Source organism: Sceloporus occidentalis, unplaced genomic scaffold (genome assembly GCF_023333645.1).
Source record: "Sceloporus occidentalis isolate IW3139 unplaced genomic scaffold, rSceOcc1.0.p SCAF_2, whole genome shotgun sequence".
NCBI classification, from domain to species: Eukaryota; Metazoa; Chordata; class Lepidosauria; order Squamata; family Phrynosomatidae; genus Sceloporus; species Sceloporus occidentalis.
Window position 1 is genome coordinate 184,574,424 of NW_028316982.1, and position 24,705 is coordinate 184,599,128.

Sequence of the window (24,705 nt, forward strand, 5' to 3'; positions counted from 1 at the left end):
GCAAAGTAAAAAATACTAAGTGTCATTATCTATAACACATTCAATATTTAGGTCCAGTATAAATTAATAAAACTTGCCCATTTTAAATGTAATGCATTTTTGTAATTATTTATACTTATTATTTTTAATTTACACTATTTACTTATTATTTGAAATTAATTTTTTATGTTTTCAGTTAAAGTTTTAATTTAAAACGTACACTGTGTTGAATGAACAACCACCTTGCTGACTAGCATCCACTGAGAAAGAAAACACGAAAGGAACAAACACAAAAAAGAAACCAAAAATGTAAGTCTTTTAACGTACTAGTAACCTCACTTTAAACATGTTTACTTGGAATCAAATTCCACTGAGTACAGTGGTACTTAGTTCCTAGTGAATATGCTCAGGGTTTCAACTAAATTATTAAAAACTTGGTTTAAAATGTTAAAATAATAGTTCCAAAGAAATGCAAAACTGTCATGTCTAGAGAAAATGAAGATTAGCTACTGGAGCTTAATGTTTTATCAACATGTGCTCTAAAAAGAAACCACAACATAAAAATAGCAGTGCATGCTACCAACGAAATGTAGTAATGCTTACAATTTAAGATACAAAGACTCTGCCTCTTATGAAAACATGTCTGCTGCAGCTCAGTTGTTAGCGAACTGAGTGACTGAAGCAGATGACATCTGAATACTTCCATGTGAAAATGATGCTGGGTTTGCTTACAGATATGTGACCACTGTTGGAATAACTCACTTTGTAGCAGAAGTTCACTACCTTACCAGCTGAGGACACCTTCCTTATGGACTGCAACTTTGCCAATGTGGAAAATGTGATGGTATCTTTTATTGCCTCAAAGTGGGTTATACAATTAAATGGCAAGTACTTCAGGAAAGCTAATCCATTTCTTTTCAACTACAAGGATTCACAACTACTTATGAAACAATAGCAGCTATTTCAGGTAACTAAAAATCTTAGCTATTATAAACTCAAGTAACAGAATGATTTGCACAACTGCACAAGAGATCACGGACATTTAAAATATTTTCGACTCAGTTCTCTCTGTTTCATAGGAATGGTTGAAAACAATTTTCAAGTAATACAAAAGGCAGAATATGCTGCAAGATATGCAAGATCCACTAACAGCAAAAAAAATCTATCTACTAGTTAAGAGATTTTAAGCATTATATGCTCCTATTAAAATTGAAAAGTTAATGAGCATTTAGGAGGTAGATCAAGTATAAAAAGAATAACTTACCAATGTCATTGCTTCTTTCTGTAGAGTCCTTTTCTAAGGTGCTGGACAATGTACAGCCCACTAGGTCAACTTTTGGGATATCACTCCTGCAGCCAGAAGCAAAAGATGTTTACTGGAATTCTTAATATGATAAATTTTTAATTTGTACCTCACAAACTGGAAGAAAGAAGCACTCTACACACAGTATGTCCGAATCACTGCTGACAGTCAGGCAGAGTCATCTCTTGTAAACCAATGTGCTGCTTGGATTAACCTTATCTTGTTTCTCTTTAACACCTGTCAAAAGGGCCTATTTTAGATACACTAATATCCTAAATAATTTCTCAGATTTAACCTGCATCTTGAAATGAACAAATTCAGAAAGGATACCCTCTGAAGAGCAATTTTAAAAATAATAATTTCTGCCCCCAAATCATACTGATGTGAAAGGCAGAATATGCTGCAGATCTATTAACAGGAAAAAAATTCATGAAATGTCAAGCTGTGATAATGGGGTTTAGGCTCTCCCTAGTTGTGGCTGCTGGCTGCAGAGTCTTCAGTATGATTGGCTTCCTCATTGAGATTTGAATCACTAATGGCTTTTTGCTGACAGTTTCTGATGGGGTTTGTTTGCATTTCTAAGCCTGGAAAAGAACCAAAAGAGGAATACAATTTTTTTTGTAAAGGAAATACAAGAATAGTATAATCCATTCATTATATACTATGTGATGTTAATATTTTTTTAACAGGCTATGTGCTTCCAGAAACCATCCGCTCATTTGATTTAAAAAAGTAAGACAGTTTGTCTTAGTTTTGCTGTCTATTTAGCCTTGTTTTTAACAGGGATGTTTTCAAGAATGCAGGGTGTCATACTTCGCTAAAGCTTATTCAGTGTGATTGTACAGGCATGGAACAGAGTTTTTGCATTCCTCCTTCAGGTGGAGGTGCAGAAATGGCTCCAATAGCAGAGATACAGTGCATGTTTCTTCTAGGGAGCTGTGAAAGATATTTTGGGGATCCAATGGAAAAAAGCACAGCCTCTGCCAGCTTTACACCTTCCAGATGTTTTCTACTCCAAATGTCAAAGCACCAGCTACTCAAGGTCAGAATTGGGGCGGGGTGTGGTTCAAAACATCTGGAGGGCACTAGGTGGAAGATGGCTGCATGGGAAGAAGCATGCTGACATTTCATGACATCTTATGTCTTAGATGGCCACCTCACTTTGTCTAATGGTAGTGCCAACTCTCCTAAAAATAAAAGCAGTACTGAATGTACCTCTGAACATTCAATAGTTCTCATATTTAATATTTCTCACATTTACGGCTTGCTCACCATATATTGTCTTCTTTCTAGCACATTCTTGTTATTGAAAGACCATTCCTATGAAAACACTTTACAAAACTGATCAACATTATGGGTGGAAAAATGCAATGATGCCAACATCTTACTGAAGGATTGGCTTCCAGATTTTTTTTCTTCTTAAAACAGATTTTGAATTAATCATATAAATCAAGATGTATTTATTTATTTTAGGATTGCTATAGTCTTTGCATACAAGTATACTTCAAAGCAGACAAAGCTGCAATCCTACACAAATTTACTTGCGAGTAAGCCCACTGAAAACAAACTTATCTCCAAGTAGAATTGCCTGGGATTATACTGACTGTCATGAACAGCACTTCGGTGCAATTTAAATTTTTTATCATACATCATTTTTTTAAAAAGAACAGATCAATAGAATACCTTGTATGGGTCATAGGCACAATTGGTCTTTCTGGTCTTCTTGGAGGCAACGTACCAGGTCTGTTCAAGGAGTTTGTTTTTGGTGGTCGAGGTTTCTTCGGTGGTATAGCAGGAACAGAAGGCTTCTGTAAATCTAACAGTTTTTGCTCTCTGTCTGGTCTTTCTTCAAATCAATTTTCACCCAAAAGAATAAATGCATTTTAAGCAGAATTATTTGGCATATAACAGCTGCGACTATTGGCAAAACCTAATGAAAGGACAATCTTGCATAATCACTTAGGTCCATGGTGCAAATACTGTTTCCTAATATTTATTCTTTTCTTGCTGCAAACCTAAAAGGCAGCCTGACCTGCACTGTTAAATTAATGATTCTGGAATTGAGTGTATGTAAAGACGAGATTTCAAAACTATTCAATAACTTGCCTTCAGAAATGCTAGGAAATTTTTGTAAAAGCCAAGACTGCTATTGTTACTGTTTGAAATACACATCACAGTAACACATCAATGAAGGGTTACTTTTGAGATTCCCTTAACATCTCTATGCCTCTTACAGGGAGAAAATGAGAAAACAATTCCAGCTGCAGAGAGAAGAGCTCTGCCATTCCACAGAACTTTTTCCCCCACCTCAATGCTAGCTCTTAGCAGGGAGAGGGTGAGCAAGTAAGAACATTACTATCTCTATGAGCCATGGCATTTAAACCAGAAAGACGACTTCTCCTATGCTGATCAAGAAGCAATCTAAGATGACATAGCAGAATCTTTCTATTAACTTTTTTGTTCTCGTTCCCTCAACTTAAATGTGAATCACAAAGTATGCATGGGAAATATATTAAGGAACTTAATTTGAACTCTTTTTATAAACTGGTACTGTACTACAAACACAAGCACACTTTTTCATTTGGAAGTACCCTTCTTACCTTTCTCTTCTGTTCGATGAGGAAGACATTCTGGTCTCTCAGGAGGTACCTTTTTGATTTCATGCTTTCGATCTGTTGTAGCTGTCAAAAATAGTAATGCAATTGTTTAAAGAGGAAATAATTAGAAAACTTGAAAACATGCACATGTAATTTATTCATCTAATGGCTCTCTGTTAAAAAGGACCAGACAAATGTCTATATAGTCTCTTTTTGTAAAAACAGTTTTGCACCTGTGCACACATATAAATAGGAACATACATGCATGGCAAGTGCCTATTTTGCCTGCGGCAAAGCAGTTCACCATGAGCATAGTAACCAAACCAGGTACAGATATTTAAAATATATTCTTAAATGTAATTAATGCAACAAAAAACTGTGTGGCAACTTAAAAGGACATTAATTGCTGATATCTGTTGGTCTCATCCAGGCATCTCATTACTGCTGTTATCATTTCACATTTGGGTATGCGGATGTAGCCAGACACTTCTCCAGTCCTGCCTGCTCACCAAGAAATATGGTACGGCCATGGAGGGCAGCTTTGGGAACTTTTCAGTAAGATGGAAGAGGCTTTTAGGTTCTGTGTAGGGAGGAATGTCAACCCTGGCAGGACCCAGAAAAGACCATCCACATAAGGGATGCATAAGGGAAACTTACATGTGCATATATCCCTAACAGAATGTTGTCCCCGCATGTTGGAAGAAACTCACTGAAGCACTAAGAAATTCTTAGCCTTTACAATATGTGGACATGCAATTGCTTGGGAATACTGTGCAACTGCCCTGAGCTATGTAATGGTGAAAAACAGGATATAAATGTAGTAAATAAAGAAATGAACAAACAGAAGTGAAAGAGTACTAGGGGGTGGTAAGCACAGTGGGGCTACCTGTGAGTAATCCACCACAGAACTGGTGGCGGACTGGTGGAACTGGTGACAAGTATGACAAAAAGTTAGGGCCATATATAATACTCTGTCATTTATGGAAATAGGTACTTGTGGAATTTCAATAAAACTAGATATTTAAGCCACAGCAAATATGCATTTCAAATCTTTCATTTCAATAGCATTCAAAGACATAGCCATGTTAGTCTAGATCACTATTCAAAGGGTTCTTGAAACACTTTTGAGACTGAGCAAAAAAGTTAGTAGAAGTCTATAAAAGCTTATGCTACCAACTTCTTTCTCTGTGTTAGTTTCATTTCCATAATGAATGAGAGATAAAATTAGTGGGGTTTTTGTTAACAACCACTAGGTGGCAAAAGAAACTAAGTGGTATTTCCACTACAGAATGATTTGAAGATATTGTCTGGTATCGTGTGTGTGTGTGTGTGTGTGTGTGTGTGTGTGTATACCTTTGAGTCACCTGTATACTTATGGCAACTCCATGAATTTCATAGGGTTTTCTTGGGCAAGGAATCCCCTCAGAGGTGGTTTTGACAGTTTCTTTCTCTGAAATACAACCTACAGCAATTGGTACTTGCTGGCAGCCCCCACCCAGGTCCTAACCAGGGCTTACCTTGCTTAGCTTCCAAGATCAGATGGGACCTGGTGTCTCTCAGCTATCTAAACTCTTATGATAACTCAGTTATAAAACTAAAGCCAGTCAATAGTAAAAACCATGATGCAGTAATTAATGTTTTAAAAAGAATAACAGTGAATTGATCCATAACCCTTCATGGAGAAATAGAACAACCATCTCCATGTTGTGTAATTCAGTTAAAGGGAACAAATTTGTTTTATAATTTAACCAAACTGGTACTTAACTAGCTCTGCCTGTCTCAGGTTCCTCACTGTCATGAACAGCTTTGGAATACCAAGAGGAAACTATTACAGCCAGAAAGCACCTGTAATTTAGGTGTTTAAATGGTATGATAGATATAGTGATACTGAGCTTCCATTAGAGAGAGAAAAGTGGTTGCACTGTCTGTAAGGTGTATTTACTGATGTTTATTGTATGACAGCAGTGCATTACCTGATCCTTGTTTGAAGGCAGATGCTGATGGAGGGGGTGGTTTCTTGGGTCTCTTCAATGAAAAAGGAAACAAACACAAAATTACCAATGAGAATTTAAATCAGACAGATTATTCATATTATTATTACATCTCAATGAGAAAAACAATTCACTTCATACGTCCTTTGTCTCTTACCACAAACTAAGAAATGAATACAACAGATGGCTCACAAAGTGGACTGCAGTCTGGGAAAATGCATGCCAAAATATATTGATCAGTCTTAAAGTTTCCACAAGATTCCTTTTTTAAAATTCCCTGCTTTATTATTTTCATATGGCTCTTATCCCATTATGGAATGTATTATAAAGGGCAGATTTAAGGATTTTCAGTGAAAACAAACAGATACATCCAGAGAGGCCCTCTTAGGCGTGTTTGGTGGGAACAAGAGAAAGAGCCTTCACAGTGGCTGCTCCAAAGCTTTGGAAATCCCTCCCTAGAGAGGCCAGGATGGCTCCATCTCTGCTATCCTTTCGGTGGCAGATAAAGACATTCTTATGCTGGCTGGCCTTTTCACGCTGATAAGAGCTGGGATTTAAATGTTGTGTGTTTTAAATTTTAAGGTTTGTATTTTTAACATATTACATTTTAATTCATAACTTTTTAAACTTTTTAAATTGTTTGTTTTTTAAATTTTATATTTATACATTTTAATGTTGTACGTTTTGAAATTGTATTGTTTTTAAATTTGCTTTTAGCCGCTTTGAGTTCCTATGTTGGAAAAACATGGGATATAAGAAAATAATAATAATAATAATAATAATAATAATAAGCAATCTATTGTTTATCATGATTTCTCTCAGACCCACCCATTCATTATTTTCTCATTATTTTCTCTCTCAGACCCACCCACTTCTAATCCAAAAAAGGTATGTTCTGCATGGATTTTAAAACAAATATGATTACAGAACTTGCAGATAGAATTTTCTTATTCATTATGTTCAAAGAGCCCAGTGAGACCCCTGGAAAAGGCATGTGCATATAATTGACAGATGCTACAAATGTCTTGGTCTATGAATATCAAATTTGAACAGCACACTATGTTCAAGTAGATAGCATTACTATAAGAGATGCCAAAATGATGGCAATTTATCTTATTTATGAATTGCCTTTCAGCCTGACAAAAGATCCCCAAGCTATTTAGGTAATAGGTCTTAACAAGTAATAACCCGAATTTTATGTATGAGTTGCAGCTTCCAAACAATCTTCACAGGCAGCCCACATAGAGTGCATTACAGCAGTCTGAGTTGGAGGTGTTGAAAGTACAGATCATAGTAGCCAGATCTCTGTCCTCTAAAAAGTGCCATAAATGGCACACCTGAGCAAAGGCACTCTTGTTTGCAATAACCACAGGATCATCCATGTCTTGTGATTATTCCCAGAATATGCAGACATTTTAGAACAGAGTGTATTAAAGACATCAACATAAAAACTGATTAAATTTAATTATAAATAAAACAGCAATGTAAGAAAAAGTTAGCCCTCTAGATGTTGTTGAACCAGAACTGCCAGCATCCCTACCCAGGGGGGATGCTGACTAGGACTGCTTGGAGTTGCAATCCAATAAGATCTTGAGGGCTACATGATTTCCACTCTCACACAGAGCACTGCAACAGGTTCACAGCATATAGTATGCCAGGGACCAGCACATTTGTTTTTCTTGCTTTTCTGGAAATGTGCAGAACACTGGCAGCCAATAGCTCATGAATCAGCAGCAGCCAACAGGCTACCACTTTCAACTTGCTCTAAAGGAGGCCCCCTGCACTGTCACCTGAGTGGGAGTAAAAGAAAAATGTTTCTTCCTAAAATAATGCCCAATATCTGTTTATAAATAAACAAAGTATTTTTTTTCTTTTTAAAAAAAATGCTGTTGCATGATTGGTAATTGAATGGTTTTTAATTCAGTTCAATTTTCTACTTCAAGAAAATTAACGTAACTGACACTGCAGCCTCATTTAGAAATGCCCCATTCTCTTGAAAAGGAAAGCATCTCATTTTAGGACAGAATGTTGATATTTTGTATTTCCCCTGGTAAAATTTCAAAAGATTGGGAGATAATGTTAATATAACAGGTCATTAACACCTTAGAGGCATTTACAGCTATTGTTTTTCCGATATCAACTAATTACCATTTATCAGAAATAAGGTCACTCCTGCTGGTTAATCCATTTTAACCATCTCCATCTTAATGGATTGGAGCGCAGCTTTGGCACAGCTTCTGGCCTCTTAAGGTGTGTGTGTCTTTAAACAGCATACCCCCAAAGTGATCTGAAGCAGCTTTATTTTGGCCTGTCTGTTCGGGCCCAAAGTTCTCAAAATAGAGTGCATTTTATCCAAATAAGGTTGGTGGTGGAAAAAGATGTAACAACAAGGAATTAAACAATTTTTAAAAGACTGATCATAATAGAAGGTAAGAGCATTTATGAATTTTTTTATGAAAACTTATTGCCTCAGATGTTGCTGTCAAATAACCACAATACAACAGGTTGGAAGTAAGGCCACAACTTTATTTGCAAACAATTGGTAGGGTTGGCACAAAGCATAAGGTCAGGATCTGTGAAATCAAACAACCCGATGTTGTCTGATTATCCAAACCTGGCACCCACCAGGTGCTTGGGATGACCTAGGGGCTAAGGAACACAACTTGACCGCAAACATTGTCTTGCGTTCACAAATTCACTAAGCCCCTAATCACCGGGTGGCGCTCCCGCGTTCTGGCCCCCGCAATGGCCAAATGCCTGCCCTATTCGCCCCTGGGTACCTATTGACTCCCAAACCAGAGCTCCATAGCCCTGGTACAACAACGTGCAGATCCTGGCCTATGCTGCCGCCAAAGTTGTGACGAAAAAACACCCACAAAACAGCGGTGGGCGGGCGGGAGAAGCTCAAAGTCTTTCTCCCTTCCTCATCTTGGCTCCGCTCTGCTCGGAGCCAAGCGCCAACTGAGGGCTGGGCCGGCAACGTGGCCTAAAATAGGCCTAGGCCCCGCCCATATTGCATGCTGTGCGGAGCCCCTCCTCCAAGGCCACCCAACCAATGGGCAACCCTGGAGGACCAGAAGCTCCGCACCAACGAGCCCGGCTCCCAGAGCGTTGCGGAGCGATGGGACCGCCCCATCCGGTCCACGCACCAATAGAGAGCCAGAGCAAGCCCCAGTGCACACTGGGGCTTGTAGTTCCAGCCGCTTCTAGCGGCAAAACGGTCTGCCCGCCGAGTTGGGCGACCGTTTTTTAGTGTGACTTGTCACGTTCTATCAACTGGAAACAAAATCCATTAACAGGTTCTGTTAGGACAAATTGTATGGACAGTATATAGGAAACCTATAAATATTCTTTACTGTAGTTGTTTTTCATGTTTATAATTTGCAGATAGATTGATACATAGAAGTTTATCGCATGGGGGTTAAACCGCTCCCCAGCGCGTTCTAACGGGGGCGAGCGGGGGGGCGCACGGAACGCGATGGGCACCGGATGAGGCCCAAAACGCGACTTTATCGCACGGGGGCCGCCGCCGCTGCGCGTTCCCATCGCGTCCCAATTCGGTTCCAGAGGGCGCCATTTCTGGGAACTGTTTCAAAGCGTCCCCAGAAATGGCGCCCTCTGGAACCGAATTGGGACGCGATGGGAACGTGTGGCGGCGGCGTCCCCCCGTGCGATAAAGTCGCGTTTTGGGCCCCATCCAGTGCCCATCGCGTTCCGTGCGCGCCCCCGCTCACCCTGGTTAGAACGCGCTGGGGAGCGGTTTAACCCCCATGCGATAAACTCTATAGATACAGTGCCTTGCAGAAACGCCCACTTCCCATGACTTGCCCACATATTTATGCTACTCAACAATGTAAAAGTACAAAATATTTTTATTATGACACCAATGTAAACTAAAACAAACTGGCACTTGTTGGTTGCCTAAGTATTCAGTCAATCTGCCTCCTCCTCAATACTCACTAGAAGCAACTTTGGCAGCAATTACTCCTACAAATTCTCTTGATTAAGTCTCAGCTTTGTACATCTGGGTCCTGCATTTCTGCCTAATCTTTGGTAAAATCTCTCAGGTTGAACGGTGGCTATTTTCAGTTATATAGCCAACACATCGCATAAAATAATTTAAGGTGTTCCAAAGAATTATCTTTAGGGTATTATTAAAAGCAGCATGTTTTAAAAAGAGAGAAAAGAACAGGTTTCTAGGTTTATATTCAAGTGTAAAGCTTCATCATAAAAAGTAAACTGGTCCTACCTCTTTTTCAAAATCAGAAAGAAGTAGTTTTACAAAGTTATCAGGAAATACTCCTCTTCTACCATTGAGCTCTCCTTCCCACCAGCCAGCATCAATGCATTCCTATGACACATCAAGAAAAGAAGTGAACTTAATGAGCATATATTGCAAAACATGCATTCTGTATGGTAGGCTTTTTTTCTGCTGTGAACTCTGACTGTAAAGATGTAGGATACACTTTCTTATGCAAATACTGTACCTATTTTCATGATAGAACAAAAATGTATACTTGAAGTCGGCAGACTTCTCAGATACATTTTCCAATAGTAAATGGAACTGCAATCTAGATAAATTCAAACAGATGAGGCAGTGATAAATGTGGCAGAACATACGTATATAGGACACTTTGGGTGTGGGTGTCTGCTTATTTAAATGTGACCATTAGTCACAAACAGGTAATGCATACAGAGCTCAGCACATTATGCAAATAGGACAGGGGTAAAATGAATACCAGAAATTTGTGGCATGACAGATCACTGCAATGACCATGCCACTCCCCTCAAATTCTTCACTTCTGGTTTGCTTTGCTTATTTTCTAAAGAACTTATGCACAATCATCTGCAACTCCTATAATTCAAAATGGATAAGCTTGGTAAAAAGGAGAGTTGGGGGTGTATAAATCTATCGGTAATTGCAACTCTCCAGAGAAATGCATCTGTCATCTGTATTCAGTCCTCCACACTAACCTTCACCAAGTTAAGCTAGGCAGATAAAGCAGAGTTGTGTCACACAGAGAAGAAGAAATAACCTTCCACTTCTGTCTGTCCATCCACCTATCTATCAGAAACAAATACTAATATAGTTGTTCTCATATTAAAAAGTCTTTACACAGCTAAATGGACCCGTACAGACAAGCCAAAATAAAGCTGCTTCGGGTCACTTTAGAGGTATGCTGTTTAAATGATGCATGGGTTCTAAAAGGTGTGGCTTCCGGACTCTTAGTACACATGCATCATTTAAACAGCATACCTACAAAGTGACCCGAAGCAGCTTTATTTTGGCCTGTCTATACAAGGCCAAATATTAATCCAAATATATGAAACTAATATTAGAAACAGCTCTCACCAAAAGGTATAATAGGATTGTAACTGACAAGTACAATCAATACAAACTAATCTTGTAGGCCATTAGAGATGTGTACATCTCTATAATCTGGGTATAACTTTGGTTACAGTGACTGCTGTTTTTATTTTAGAATAAACTGTACACAGCTTTGATTTCATGCTATTATTTTGTTAGCTGGCAGTGAAGCGTGTAGAATACATTCAAAACTATCTATATGTAATCCCAGTAATATGTAAATGGAAATATTCCTCCTCCCTGTTAGACTACTGAGCCAGGAAACTGAGGGTGAAAACTGTTCTTGATACTCTGGTTTCTTGGGCATCTAAGGATGAACAAGGACAGGGGCTCTTAGGAGCTGCTCTCTGCCTAAAGCTAATACATATCAAGCAAGGGCAGATTAATTTAATATGAATTTGCAGCATACTTCCCCCCCCCCCCCCCCGTGAATATCAGATACTGTAGGCTGTATTTCAGAAGAAGGAACTGGCAAAATCACCTCTGAGTATTCCTTGCCTAAGTAAGCCTACGAAATTCATGGGGTTGCCATAAGTCAACAGACAACTTGAAGGCACGTATGCACAACATTAAAAATGGAACATAGGACACTAGATTGTAGAATGCACTGATTTCCTATTTGTTTTCAGGAACTATTCAAGTCCAGATGATGTCATTTAAAGCTGTCTGTTACTTGGAACAGTGATAAATTTAAAGTCCTCCTTCTTCTGTATGAGACTGCCCAACTATTGTGATAATCTTTAGATGGCTTCCTATGTGTCCTGAAAGCAAACTGAGGCTGCACCTGCACTGCAGAAATAATCCAGTTTAAAGCCATTTTAACTGTCATGGCTGAATGCTTCTGAATTCTGGGAATTGTAGTTTTGTGAGACATTTAGCCTTCTCTGTCAGAGAGCTCTGGTGCCACACAACAAACTACAATGCCCAAAATTCTCCAGCATTGAGCCATGGCAGTTAAAGTACAGTAGTGTCAAGCTGGATTATTTCTGCAGTCTGGATGCAGCCCAAATTAGGACTTGGAAGACAGGCTTTGTGGAAGACAGGCTTTGCTTAGTTCCCTTCCAATGAAACCCTATCTATTTGTCTAATAACTTACTACAATATATTTGTGGTTTATTTTAAGAAAATTATTTCCGGGTTTTCAATCATTTGTTTTCTATCAACATTTGCTCTTATTTTCCTAGTTTAATGTTTCACTGTAGGAGTTTTAGTATATGAATTATTTTTACTTTGTTTCATATAGATATACTATTTATAATGTTTCAGATCCTCAGATGTTCTCACAAACAATAGGGTTGTTTTTTTTAAAAAAACTGCACGTTGAATGCCATATGTCACTGTGATTATTTCATAACAGGAAGCCACAGCTTTTGATCTTCTTGTGAACATGAAAAAAAAAAGGGGGGGGGGTGATGAACAGGCAAACCTAAGGCTCACTGCTGCTTACACATGTAGCAGTGTCAAACAGTTACGTTTCAGAGCAAAGCTACAGCTACCATGATTGACCATTGATGGCAGTTCTATGTTGCATTTCTTTTTCAAATTATTTTTTAAAAGCACAATCAAAAGATTTTTTTCTTTATTGAATTATATTTCTTTTATCGCATTGCTAACCATATTGTTGGTTAGCAATAGCACTTACACTTCTATACTGCTTTATAATGCTGAGAACTCTCTTAAGTGGTTTACAATGTGTTAGCCAAGTGCCCCCAAAAAGCTAGACTGCCTTCCTACAACAATGGCATACACAGAATTGAGATTCAGCATGGTGTAGTGGTTTGAGTGTTGGACTATGACCATGGTTCAATTCCCAGCTCAGCCATGAAACTCACTGTGTGACCTTGGCCAAGTTACATGCTCTCAGCCTCAGGGCAAGGCAATGGCAAACCTGTTCTGAACAAATCTTGCCAAGAAAACCACATAAAGACTTGAAGCCACACAACAACAACAACAACAACAGAACTAAAGAATGGAACCAAGACTCAACATTTCTGTAAAGGTATTTAAACTATGGGATTCTGGTTTTTTCCTAACAAAGGTATCTTGTTTACTGTCATGACAGCCCAAAGTCGCTTTGGTGTGCAACTCTGCATTCTTTAAATGAGATTTTAAAAAAATACGTTCATTAAGTTTGACCTCATCTAACATCCAGCTTTCAATCTCTCAGGGAAAAAATTAAGTACAGTGTTTCTGTTTATGAAAAATTAAGAAAATACTTAAAAAGACAAGTTCCTTGCTCATGAAGCCTCTTCACATTCAGTAATTTGGAGAGAAAATTATTTTTTTTTTTTTGAAAATATCTTTATTGATTTTTAGAATGTACAATATCACTTTCAAAGTGTGACCACAACAAATAAACAAATTTTTTATACGCTGTATCTTTGGTGATGTCTTCTTCCATCAGTAATTTGGAGAGAAAATTAGCATTGTTCTTGATAGAAACATATGTTTAAACCTTTTTCTGGGAGACTTGTTTTTATAAATGACTGCTTGAAAAAAATCAAATTTACCAGTCATGAGTGAAATTATTTAATTTAGAGAAAGGTGATTTCTCCTTTTAGTTATTCAAGGTAACAGCAACATCCAGTTCTGTTCTATGCAGGCTGTTATTGTCAGAAGGACATGATGTAGATCTTTAAAATATAACAATTTATCTGGAATAAAAGACTTGAAGAGAGCCAGGCAAACTATTTGATTTTGGAAGCAATACATATCATGCATTGTATTACGCAACCGCTTTTCTGCTTCTGCTACAGAAGTTGCTATACTGAATTATTTGCTCCATGAAATAAATAAAGACATACATAGACATTTACTACAGTTATAGGAAACTCCTCCTGTCCTCAAATAATTGATTCATCCAATTCTGAGGGTGGCATTTCATGTAGACCTCCCATTCCTCGTAATGGCCATTTAGAGAAGGAAGGGAATGACAACCATTATGGTAGCCATTGTCTTCTCTCTGTTTCATTTTTTAACAACTGAAAAGCAGATAGGGTAGCTTAGGTATAACCATAGTGTGGGGAAATTACCTTTACCATGATTTCTTCCCAGAACGCTTTGGAAAAAATGCTAACAGAACTCTTGCTACTGGATGAAAAGCTGTTAGCTTTCGAATTTTAAAAATAAATTTAAAAAATGGACACTCATGCTTAGGTGATTCCACTGTAACAAAATTGTTTTGAGGTGTCAGAATTGCGCCCCTGAGGGAGTAGACCCAATTCTACCTAATGGTTTTGCTGTTTTATAGAACTAATAGGAATGTTTGTATTCAGTATTAGTGTTTTATTGATCGTATTTTGTACTTGTATTATTTTACTGATGTAATCCCGCCTCGATCCATGGGAGAGGCGGGAAATATAAATAAACTATTATTATTATTATTATCACCATTATTATTATTACAAAAGCTCACGCTACCAACCTCTATCTTTCAATTAGTTTCAAAGGTCCTGAAAGATCCCTTTGCATACTGATTTCCCAGACTAACACCGCTATAAATTGTTGACATAAAGAGAGGAAGGATGGAGAAGACTGGAAGCAGCCAATGAGACAGACCTCTCTCTTGTACCCATCAAATGAGACTGAGAAAATTGTGGGACAGAAAAAAAAGCCTCTTTTAGGGCTCTGATAAGCTCATAATTTGAATTTTTTGTTGTTGATCTCGACCCATGGCAACCCTGTGGATGAGACATCTCCAAGAATTCCTGTCCTCCACTGTTCCGCTTAGTTCCTGTAAACTCATGGCAGCCTTCTGCTCCTGGAATCCTTCAGAAGTTGAAATTTACCATTTGGGGATAATTCCTCCTCTCCTCTATTTGAAAAGGGGATCCTGGGGCTCTGAGGGCTGCAAAATGGGCTTATATTAAGCAGTGGCCCATACTCTGTCCAAATCTGGTCTGACTGGTGGCAGTTCTGACAAAGGTCTTTCTTACCATCTGCTTTCTAAATCTTTTAAACTGGTAAAAACTGAACCTGGGACCTAAAACTACAAAGCATACATTCTACTGAGATGTACCTTTTCCAGTGCACGTGAGGCAAACTCAGGCTGTGGGAGTTCTTTTCCCTCCTTAGATGTATATTTAGAAGAGTCACTTCAGTATGGTAAAAGATATTGATCTATGCTTGCCGAATGCATGCTTCTTGCAACAGCATAAAAGTGTTTTTGCTAGTACTCACTAGCCTTTAAAGTATAATCTTGACAAGCTCCAAGGAGACTAACCTTTACTTTAGTTCATCCTTGCTGATCATTTAGAGGATAACATAATTAAACTTTGTCATTTACAGTGATAAACGTCTCCCAGCTAGAATTCTCAGTCTTCAAAATTCATTTTCTACACACTAATGAATTTAACATGAAGACGTTCATTCTAAATGGATTAAGTAGTCACAATAATGAAAGACCACCCTGAGTGACTGCAGTAAGACTTCAATAAGATTGCACAAGGTTCCTCTGTCCACTGCAGGGCCAATTTCCCCTTTACACTGAAATGACCTGCAATACAGCCCTCCCAATTCCAGAGAGTTTCTCAGAGGTTATTGGGGGCTTCAAAGGAGGAAGAAGAGTAATAGTACAATGTCCTTCCTATCATGCATCCTTTAGATGCACTTCCTTCCCCCCTCCCACAAGAACTATGTACTAAGAGGAAGTGTGTAGATTGTGTCTGCACAGCCCAAATGTATCCAAGTAAAAGAATCCTAGGGGTAATTAAAAACATATTTTTAGAAAAACTTTATCATCCATGAATAACATACCAATTCCTAATTTAATATTTAAAAAGCCAAGTCAAGAGGCCTAAAATTAGAAAGGTTTGTGTTTAATTTTTCATTGCACCAGCGTCTTTGTGCATGCAAATATTATTTGAATAACATGACAATCAACTGTGCTGTTTGTTAAGATCAGAAGCTTTTGTGACTTTAAAATGAAATGTAAGAAAAAATATATTACAAATTCACTGTTAAATATATAATTTTCTAGGCATGTATGTGAATTTTTGGCAACACTGTATTATCTGAATGTATGTGATATATTGACCAGGGAACAATTAGTTACACTACAGGCTGCATGCAACCCTTCCCCTGTCCCATTTGTGTTCTAAAAATTAAAACATTGTACCTCCTAAAGCATCCAAGGGGTGAGATTTTCTGCTACAACAGTATTTTGTGGGAGTTTTAGGCTATGTGGCCATGTTCTAGAAGAGTTTATTCCTGATGTTTCGCCCGCATCTGTGCCTGGCATCTTCGGAGAATGCCAGCCACAGATGCTGGCAAAACATCAGGAATAATCTAGAACATGGCCACATAGCCTGAAAGACCCACAAAAAACTATGGATGCTGGCCATGAAAGCCTTCGACTTCACAACTTTCCCACACTTTGTTTTGAAGAAACTGAGCGTTCTTTTAAAAACTGGAAGTGCTTTTTTGAGAGAGGGTAGTGGAACCAGTGGTGGGTCCATATGAAAGCAAATTTTCTCACTGCTGTGCTAAGCAGCATAGAAAACTTGTGTGGCTGCAACAGAAATGGTATCTTATCAATGATATGCTGCTATGCTCTTCTGTCCCCAGTTTCTTCATTCTGTTGATCCTTAGAGAACACTGCTAACCTTCTACCTTTTCTATACTTCAGAAAGGCCTCTGATGGGGCATACATATGTAAATATTTATGCCTACTGCTTTTTCAGTAATACAAACTATATTGCTGAGGCAAAGGGGAAAAATCATCCCTGCCACAAGAACTATGCATCAGTTCTTGCTCTGAAATGTTGGGAAAACACAGAAGAGAAATGGGAAAAATAAGAAGTTAAACCAAGATATGAAACGGTTCCTTGTCATACATGTGTTATTATTTCCACTATTTTTTTAATGTTTCAACCTGGTTATACACATGAAATAGAGTGAAGTAGTAGTAAGGTTGCAGAAAATTGAGATGCTGGAGTGGACGCACTCCTTCACACCATGGGTTTGATGTAAATGCTCCTTCACATCTACTTTTGCAAATAGAAAACTAGTATTACCAAGTTGAAAGAGCGTCTAGTCTTGCCCCTGCCACTGGATCTCTCACAGTTTTGAATTAAAAGCCATAACTCATATTTTTTTTCAGTAATGAGGGCCAATATCAATATTTTTTCAGGTTTTAATATTAATGATCAATATTCCATTTTGGCATAATGAGTCATGTTTATTAATTATTCCACAAATCTCCAGCAGAATCCTAGATTGACTACTTAGTTAATGACACTTCAGTCAGTAATGTCTCGTGACCTGACTCCCCTAGTTCATCTTAAGAGCCAGCTGCTAGATAGAAGAAGATCTATCTATTCAGATGGTGATGGGGTGCATACAGGATGACATTTCCATTCCCTCCCACCAGCCTGACAAGGTGATGGCTGGAGAGTCTGTTGCTGGTAAGAGCACAGCAGATGAATAAACTCCTTCACCCAATCTGCCAATTGGTTCTTAAGATGGAATGAAGGCTGCTGGATGTTAAGGTTGGCCGTGACTACATAGGATTAAAGCAGTTTTGGATCCTTAACAGTGGGTTACAAATCCATAAATAATACTAAATATCAGCCATTATTTTGGAAAGGGATTTTGGGGGTACAGGGGCTTCCACTCTGCCAGGAACCATGTATGGCATTTCAGAAGGCAAGCAGCATGAAGCTACCTTGAATGAAGTAAATAAAATAAATGAATAGATTCATAAGGGTTGTGAATCCTGCTTCCAGGATTCCTTGAATTCTGAAATACGTCAGGCATAGTTTATGTGTATGACTACTGTACCTTAGTTACAAATGTATTTCTAATTTCAGGATGACTATCAAACCATTATTAGCTGATGGCGAAACATCAGGAATAAACTCTTCTAGAACATGGCCACATAGCCCAAAACCCCCACAAAATACTGTTTGGTTTGTTGTTGTTGTTGTTGCTGTTATTGGAGGGGAATGGGGGAAGTTATCTGCCCTGTTGAATTCGGGTGCAGACTGAAGGGATGCTTTAAAAACTATTTTAAAAGTAAAATAATGCTGGAAATAATGCAGCAATAACAGGTATATTATTAAAGAAGGGGGAGAAAAAAGGAATGTGGCAGCACCTTTAAGACTATTTTTTATTTTAGCATGAGCTTCCTCAAATGCAGTACAGAATAATATTGAAGTCTCAAGTTATAAAGCATATTTATATATTTGTAGGAATGGGACATAATGTAATAGGCTCCAGAAAGATGCAAAGCATGTCCCTTGCCTTAAATTTTTAAAGGAGTGGGCAAAGTGATACAGGTCTTTCTGGTCTTTACAGTGGTCAGTTAGTGTTGATGTGTGAAAGCAATAAATCTGCTTATCAAAAGTCAGTTTCCTAAGGTTCAAAACTCTATCTGAGAAGATACCTTTAGTTATATGTAACAAAACCTTTTGTGTTAACATACATAGTGCGCGATGAAGGAATTGTCTTCATTCATATCTCTGCTAATGGATTGGAATTTTTGAATATAATTTAATCCAGATGTTTCTTTCCTTTATAATTTCCTTGTTACGGACTGTGAGATGTAAATTACTGTAGAGGTCCAGGAAGATTGAAATGACTGGTTTTTGTGTACTGCCATTTCAAATGTCAGATCTGGTCTATTTGTTCTCCTGCACAGATTGTCCTGATTGTCCAACGCTGCTGGCATAGAATGGCATATACCACATTGGAGGAAGAGCAAATATAAATTCACTACTGATGTTGTAGGTAATTGGCCCCTGTAATATTGCTTACAGAGCAGACGTAGGGACTGAATTGGCATCTGGGTTTGTGTCAGGGTCTTGCCCCTGTATTACCATCCATGTTATGTATCTTATTATAAAAGAGTAGTTTTTTAAGATCTGGAGGCTGTCCGCAGGTCAATAAAGGCCTGCAAGAGACTAACAAAGCTACTTCTTTGAATGTTACTTTACTTGTTATTGCTGAGTTATGGAAATCGCTAACATTATACTCAAACAATTTAAGGTCAAATGAGTAACATGTTACAATTTCTAAGGAACATTCCATGCTCTGGTATCTTTATTTTCAAGGAGCTCATGTAGTGGAACATCACATTTTTTTCTCCTCCTAGCAATTAGAAGTGAGACAATTGGCTCAAGCACCTCATCTACAGAATAACATAGATCAGATTACATTCACGCTTCAGGTTCAGACCTTTATGTGTGAAGGAGAAAAGGCAGTGTAATTTACAGTGTATAATAAACCAATCAAGTATGCAGTGGCAAAGCTGTGCCATTTAAAATAAGAAAGAAAGATACACTTTCAGACACAACCAGTCATTGTGGTATGTTTGTGATTACACTTCCTGATTTTGAAAAACTGAGGAAGTATTCATCATGATCACACAAAGTACTCAATTTGACTGATTTATCTTCAGTTGTCAATGACAGTTTTCATATGAAAATGCATGATTATTTTTTCTATAGAATAGCATTGCAGTTACCTTATTGAGAAGAGTAACAATATCACCTTCTTTGATTGTCAGCTCGTCTTCATTCTGAGCTTCATATGGGAATATAACTTTGCAATATTCCTTTACTGAAAGGGGGAGAAAAAGCTGTATTTTAATATACTGTTCTGTAAAACATTCATATTTTGTGAAATGAATATGCTTCCTCATGTTTATCTATACAACTGGCTTCAGAAATAGTATGAAACATTAAAAAGCTTTGCAAAATAACTGATAATGAAAAACATAGATTTCTGTAGAAACAGTAGCTTTGTAAAATACTCTGGCCGGAAATATTCCATTAAACTATTTTAATTGGAAGACTGTGCTCATTTCTCACTCACAGGAAGGGAGTAAGAAGGGATCCCCATAGGGAATAAGAAACCTTTCTGTTTTCTCCATGGCACTAGGTCATTAAGGCAAACGAAAGCACACATTATCGTTTTTAATTTAATAGTTTTAAGCACATAAACACATTACATTTTAAATAAATATTATATTATATTATTACAAATCCTGCAGCTTTTATTTTTTCTTTGGATCCCTAGGGAAGGTAATTTAATCAAGTGAAGGGACTTGATTACAAGATGATACAGGAGATGAGTGCAGTCTCCCCCCCTCCCCCCGTATTAGCCAATTGATCTGGTGTTACAAGGCAGAATCTTCCAAAATTGAAGGGTAAATCCCACATGATGCTAAGGATAGCACTAGGACTTTCTTCCCTCCTCCCACCTGCAGTACAACTACAAAAACAAAAACAAAAAAACAACAATAAAAGACCCCAGAGGGTTTCCAATCCCTCAGGAAAAGGCTTTTGGGGCATGCAAGAAACTCCTCCCCTTGGCAGAACTGTGGTATATGGTTCAGTATATATTTTTGTGACCCACTAGGGTCAAAAACTGTTTTCCATTTTTTAAATGCCAAAATGCCATCCGGGGTACATGGATGACATTCCCACCATGTTTCTGGCCCTCAGTGGTCAAACAAGAGTTTTGCAAAATTATTCTATTTTTTGCCCCAGAATGCCCTCTAGCAATGTGGGGGGCATTTCCACTGCATGGTGGTAGTGGGGGGAAGGAGGGTGGTCCAATTTAATCCTAAGAGAGCCCTTTTAAAAAAAGAAAGAACAAGAAATAAAGTGAATTCTGCCTATTGCCTCTTGTTAGAAAGTCTAAAAGGGTTCAGGAAGGGCCAAAAACATGGTGGAAATGCCCCCAATGTCACCTAGATGGCATTTGTGGCAAAAAAAGATACAATTTTGGTATGGGAAGTGGGTACAGCAGGAGGTATGGCCCTCCAAGGTTTCCTGAGGCAGCATCTGACCCTTCCACTGTTACCCACCCCAGTGGGACCATGATATTCGTGGGGAATCAATTCTGGACCTCCCCTGAAGATACCAAAATCCACAAGACCTCAAGTCGTGTTGTCCCCAATGGTGATGCATACACATGGCCGCACTGCCATAAGGGACAGCCCATGTTATCTCCATTGGTAGCATGTGCATGCCACTGCCCTTCATTAGTGACAACGGGACCTCAGGTGAAGTTCCATTGTCCCTAATGGTGGCGCAGCCACATGCACATGCTGCCACTGCAGGCAATGGGGGCTTGCCATCTGCAGATGCTTAAATCCGCAGATGGCAAGTCCACAGATAGTGAGACCTCATTGTATATGTATGTATTATATACGTTTTATATATATTTCAGCTCCTTATTAGTGCGTATTAGGTTTCAGAAACGAGGGATTTGCAAATGTCATTTCACTTTCTTAAAATATTTGTAACTCATCATTGTTTTAACCAACATTCAATGATAAATGTGATTTTTGTGTATGTTAATGTGCTTCTGTTCAAAGGCTTCTGTGTGAGATAGCATTTTGACATGGCATAACCTTATGTTTGCCTGCATTTCTATAAAAATCCTAGATGCAGGCCTGCTTTAATGATGAAAAGTAATATTACTCACTTACATTTATGCTACACCACAAAAGAATCTGCTGCTGTTTATATGGAAAATGAAGCTGTGAAACAAAATTTCAACCATTCTAAAAGGTCACACAGAGTAAGACACTGAGAGCCTAAGCTTGATCAAATTTAAGAGAGCTTTTCCTATTATTATTATTAAAAATAGAGTCCCTCATAATTTGAGGTCCGATGGCTTAAATCTGTCACTGACTCCACATCTTTTGGTCTTCTTATTTGCTTTTACAAATTCTGTTTGGTCTCTTTCACAGTGGGACTTGGGAGATGCTTTTCTACTACAATAGTTTTGGTAGTACAAAAATACATGTCACTTTTTATATGTCCGTCCCAATTTTAAGAAGTGGCTACTAACAATAATGGTTTTCCAGATAAGAATTAAGTGTCCGAAGAACCAATGATAACTTAGGTGCTGTACAGATGGGCCCTACGGGGCACCGTTGTTATGTGCGAGGGGCGGTGCTTCCAGACGCGACTCTCCCCTCGCACATGATGAGGGCGTCAAAATGGCAGCGCCCTGTAAATACGGGCACCACCATTTTGACGTGACGGACACCTAGCGTCCCCACATCCCAGCGTCATAACCGCTTTTTGTGGGTTCTTTTTGCTGCATGAGGGAGCCGTGTGGTTTGTCCGCTGCGGCTCCCTCGCGCAGCAAACCAAGGCAGCAGGAGACAGCCCTTTTGGGCGGTCTGTATCCCGCCTTAGAGACCAGTAAAAGTGGTGTAAGCAAATAATTATAGGTTTTATCTATTTTAAAACTCAATTGTTCATAGTGTTGGAAAGACTTGACTAATATTTTAGTTTCTTCCAAGATACTTTACCACTAGACAACATGTTTTTCAAACAAAGGAAATAATAAAAAGATGTTTTCAAAAAGTAAACATGGAGAGCAAAACATGGGTGTGTATGTATATTTATTCTTTGAGACATATCTGAATTATTTAAACATGGATTTCTCTAAGATCTGAAAGTCTCATGATAAGATATCATTCAGTAGTTAAAATCAGGTTAGATAATAAAAGGATGCCTGTGAAACAAATTGTTTTTTTCTTCATATACTTAGCACTTTGGTACATTTTTTTTCTTATTTTTGAAATTATAAAATTTTTGAGAAACCAAACTAACCCAAATGTCTATGTACTCTGAGCACAAGCCTCTACCAATCCCAAAAGAAACAGCAAGACGTACCCTTTGTTCTATTGTCCACTTCTATTTTTGCTGGTTCCTGAATTGTTGTAGCTGTGGGTATTTTTTTCCCAACCGCCTGAAAACAGATAAACAATTCTTTCTTTAATTTTATCTCAGCAATTACTCAATAATACAAGTAATGAACAAAATGCCACCATTCATATATTTACTTCTCTAAGGATAAGGCCAATAACGATATTAAAAACTGATTTAAGTATTGAAAAGATTTTTATCCATCACAATTCCCAGAAGACATTAACTGATTAGTTCATTGTCCCCTGAAACTTTGTAATTACTTCGTTTTGTACAAGGGAAGTTTTTTGTGTGTGTGCAGTCATATGCAACTGCAGTCATATGAAACATATTAAAAGCCTTGTGACACTTATCTCAGTATAATCACTTCTTATGTCTATTTAATGTTTCTGACAATAACATAAATTCAGTTATCAAGACAAATTTAATTATGTGTTACTCTGTAGTAACCTACTATATCAATGCTTAAGAGTGGTAATGCCATAATATTAAAGCTGGTATTTAAAAAAGTGCATCTGCAAGAGAAACACTATCAATTAATGGGCATTCTAATCCAGTAAGAACGGCGAACATCTGGGCAGATTCAAAACATACTATTCCTCAGTAATGAACAAAACAACTTGAATTAACAAACTGTGGGCATGTACAGATAGGCCAAAATAAAGCTGCTTCGGATCACTTTGGAGGTATGCTGTTTAAATGACACACACATTTTAAGAGGCCAGAGGCTGTGCCAAAACGGCGCTCCAGTCCTTAGGACTGGAGCATGGCTTTGGTGTGGCGTCTGACCTCTTAGGATGCATGAAGCATTTAAACAGCATACCACCAAAGTGATCCGAAGCAGCTTTATTTTGGCCTGTCTGTATGGGCTCTATGTCAAGGATTGCAATATGTACAGTATTGCTCCTTTCATATCTACATTCACATGCAGCTGAGCAAGAAACTATGATCCTGAGGAGCATGTCTTCTTAACAGAGCATCAGACACTGAGCTTTGTTTGAATGAACATAAATAACCGAAGAGCAAAATAGAATATTATCTCTCCTATATTGAATCAGGGCAACTAAAACAGTTTTGCACACAAAACAAATAAAATGTGGAAAGGTCCACCTTTGTTATGAAACATACATACTCACAGAGGGAGGGAGAGAGAGATTGCTGGGGGGGGGGGGTTTCCTAGATTTTAGTTGGAAAGAGCTAGCTCAGGAATTCATTAACAGGGAGCACATGATCTCAAATGCCATTGACAGAGACCAGCAAGACAATCCAAAATTTATGAGGTATGAGACAAACCTGACCCACCAACTAATTTAATTAATTAGCTAAAATGGCTGCATACAAGAACACATGTTGTCAAGGGAGTAACTTGTCTTCTGTCAGGCTGTTTTGTATGGAAAGTGAAATAGCTGATTTACGTTAGAAGGTACAAAGAGGTGACTCTGTCAATTAAATGCCCTTACTTTATAAGGACATCATCTGTTAAAAGGGTTGCCAGTTTTTTAAAAAGTCTATTTGAAATACTAGAGGTTCAAGATTAAGAGTGCCATACAAACCACTTTCCCTTATTTTATTTCTACCATATTTGCCTCTTTGTTTCCAGTGCTTCATAAAATATAAAATAAATATTACTTTAGCTTTGAGAATAAATGAAATTGTCCTCCAACATTAGATAGAGAACTGATGGATGCTAGGCTTCAGTATAACTCCTTGTTATCCTCTGAAACGGTATACTGTACCATAGAATTCCTATCTCTGGTGTTTAAATTTTAATTTTCCATTGCCCCAAAATCAAGAA

The 24,705-nt window shown here is 38.1% G+C and overlaps 1 protein-coding gene and 1 long non-coding RNA gene across 10 annotated transcripts in view; one reads left to right on the plus strand and one right to left on the minus strand.

Annotated features, from left to right (window-relative positions):
- The window catches only part of SH3KBP1 (SH3 domain containing kinase binding protein 1), a 203,267-nt gene that overhangs the window by 27,082 nt on the left and 151,480 nt on the right, over positions 1-24,705 (minus strand). For 4 of the 5 annotated variants that reach the window (XM_089511710.1, XM_089511713.1, XM_089511711.1 and 1 more), the window contains 7 exons: positions 22,878-22,953; positions 19,703-19,797; positions 10,120-10,221; positions 5,853-5,904; positions 3,883-3,963; positions 2,966-3,128; positions 1,244-1,329 (listed from right to left, as the gene is read on the minus strand). In XM_089511710.1, the coding sequence (XP_089367836.1) occupies positions 1,244-1,329; positions 2,966-3,128; positions 3,883-3,963; positions 5,853-5,904; positions 10,120-10,221; positions 19,703-19,797; positions 22,878-22,953 (655 nt within the window). The remainder of the gene's footprint in view (positions 1-1,243; positions 1,330-2,965; positions 3,129-3,882; positions 3,964-5,852; positions 5,905-10,119; positions 10,222-19,702; positions 19,798-22,877; positions 22,954-24,705) is intronic. The other variant, XM_089511712.1, reaches the window with a different exon arrangement.
- On the plus strand, positions 756-19,800 carry LOC149319439 (uncharacterized). 5 transcript variants are annotated; one of them, XR_016280182.1, is made up of 7 exons: positions 756-946; positions 3,519-3,927; positions 4,310-4,399; positions 6,733-6,758; positions 13,053-13,237; positions 16,804-16,890; positions 18,878-19,800. It is a non-coding gene; the product is annotated as an uncharacterized LOC149319439 (long non-coding RNA). The 5 variants fall into 5 exon arrangements; XR_016280185.1 differs by lacking the exon at positions 18,878-19,800 and adding an exon at positions 18,048-18,131; XR_016280186.1 differs by lacking the exon at positions 13,053-13,237.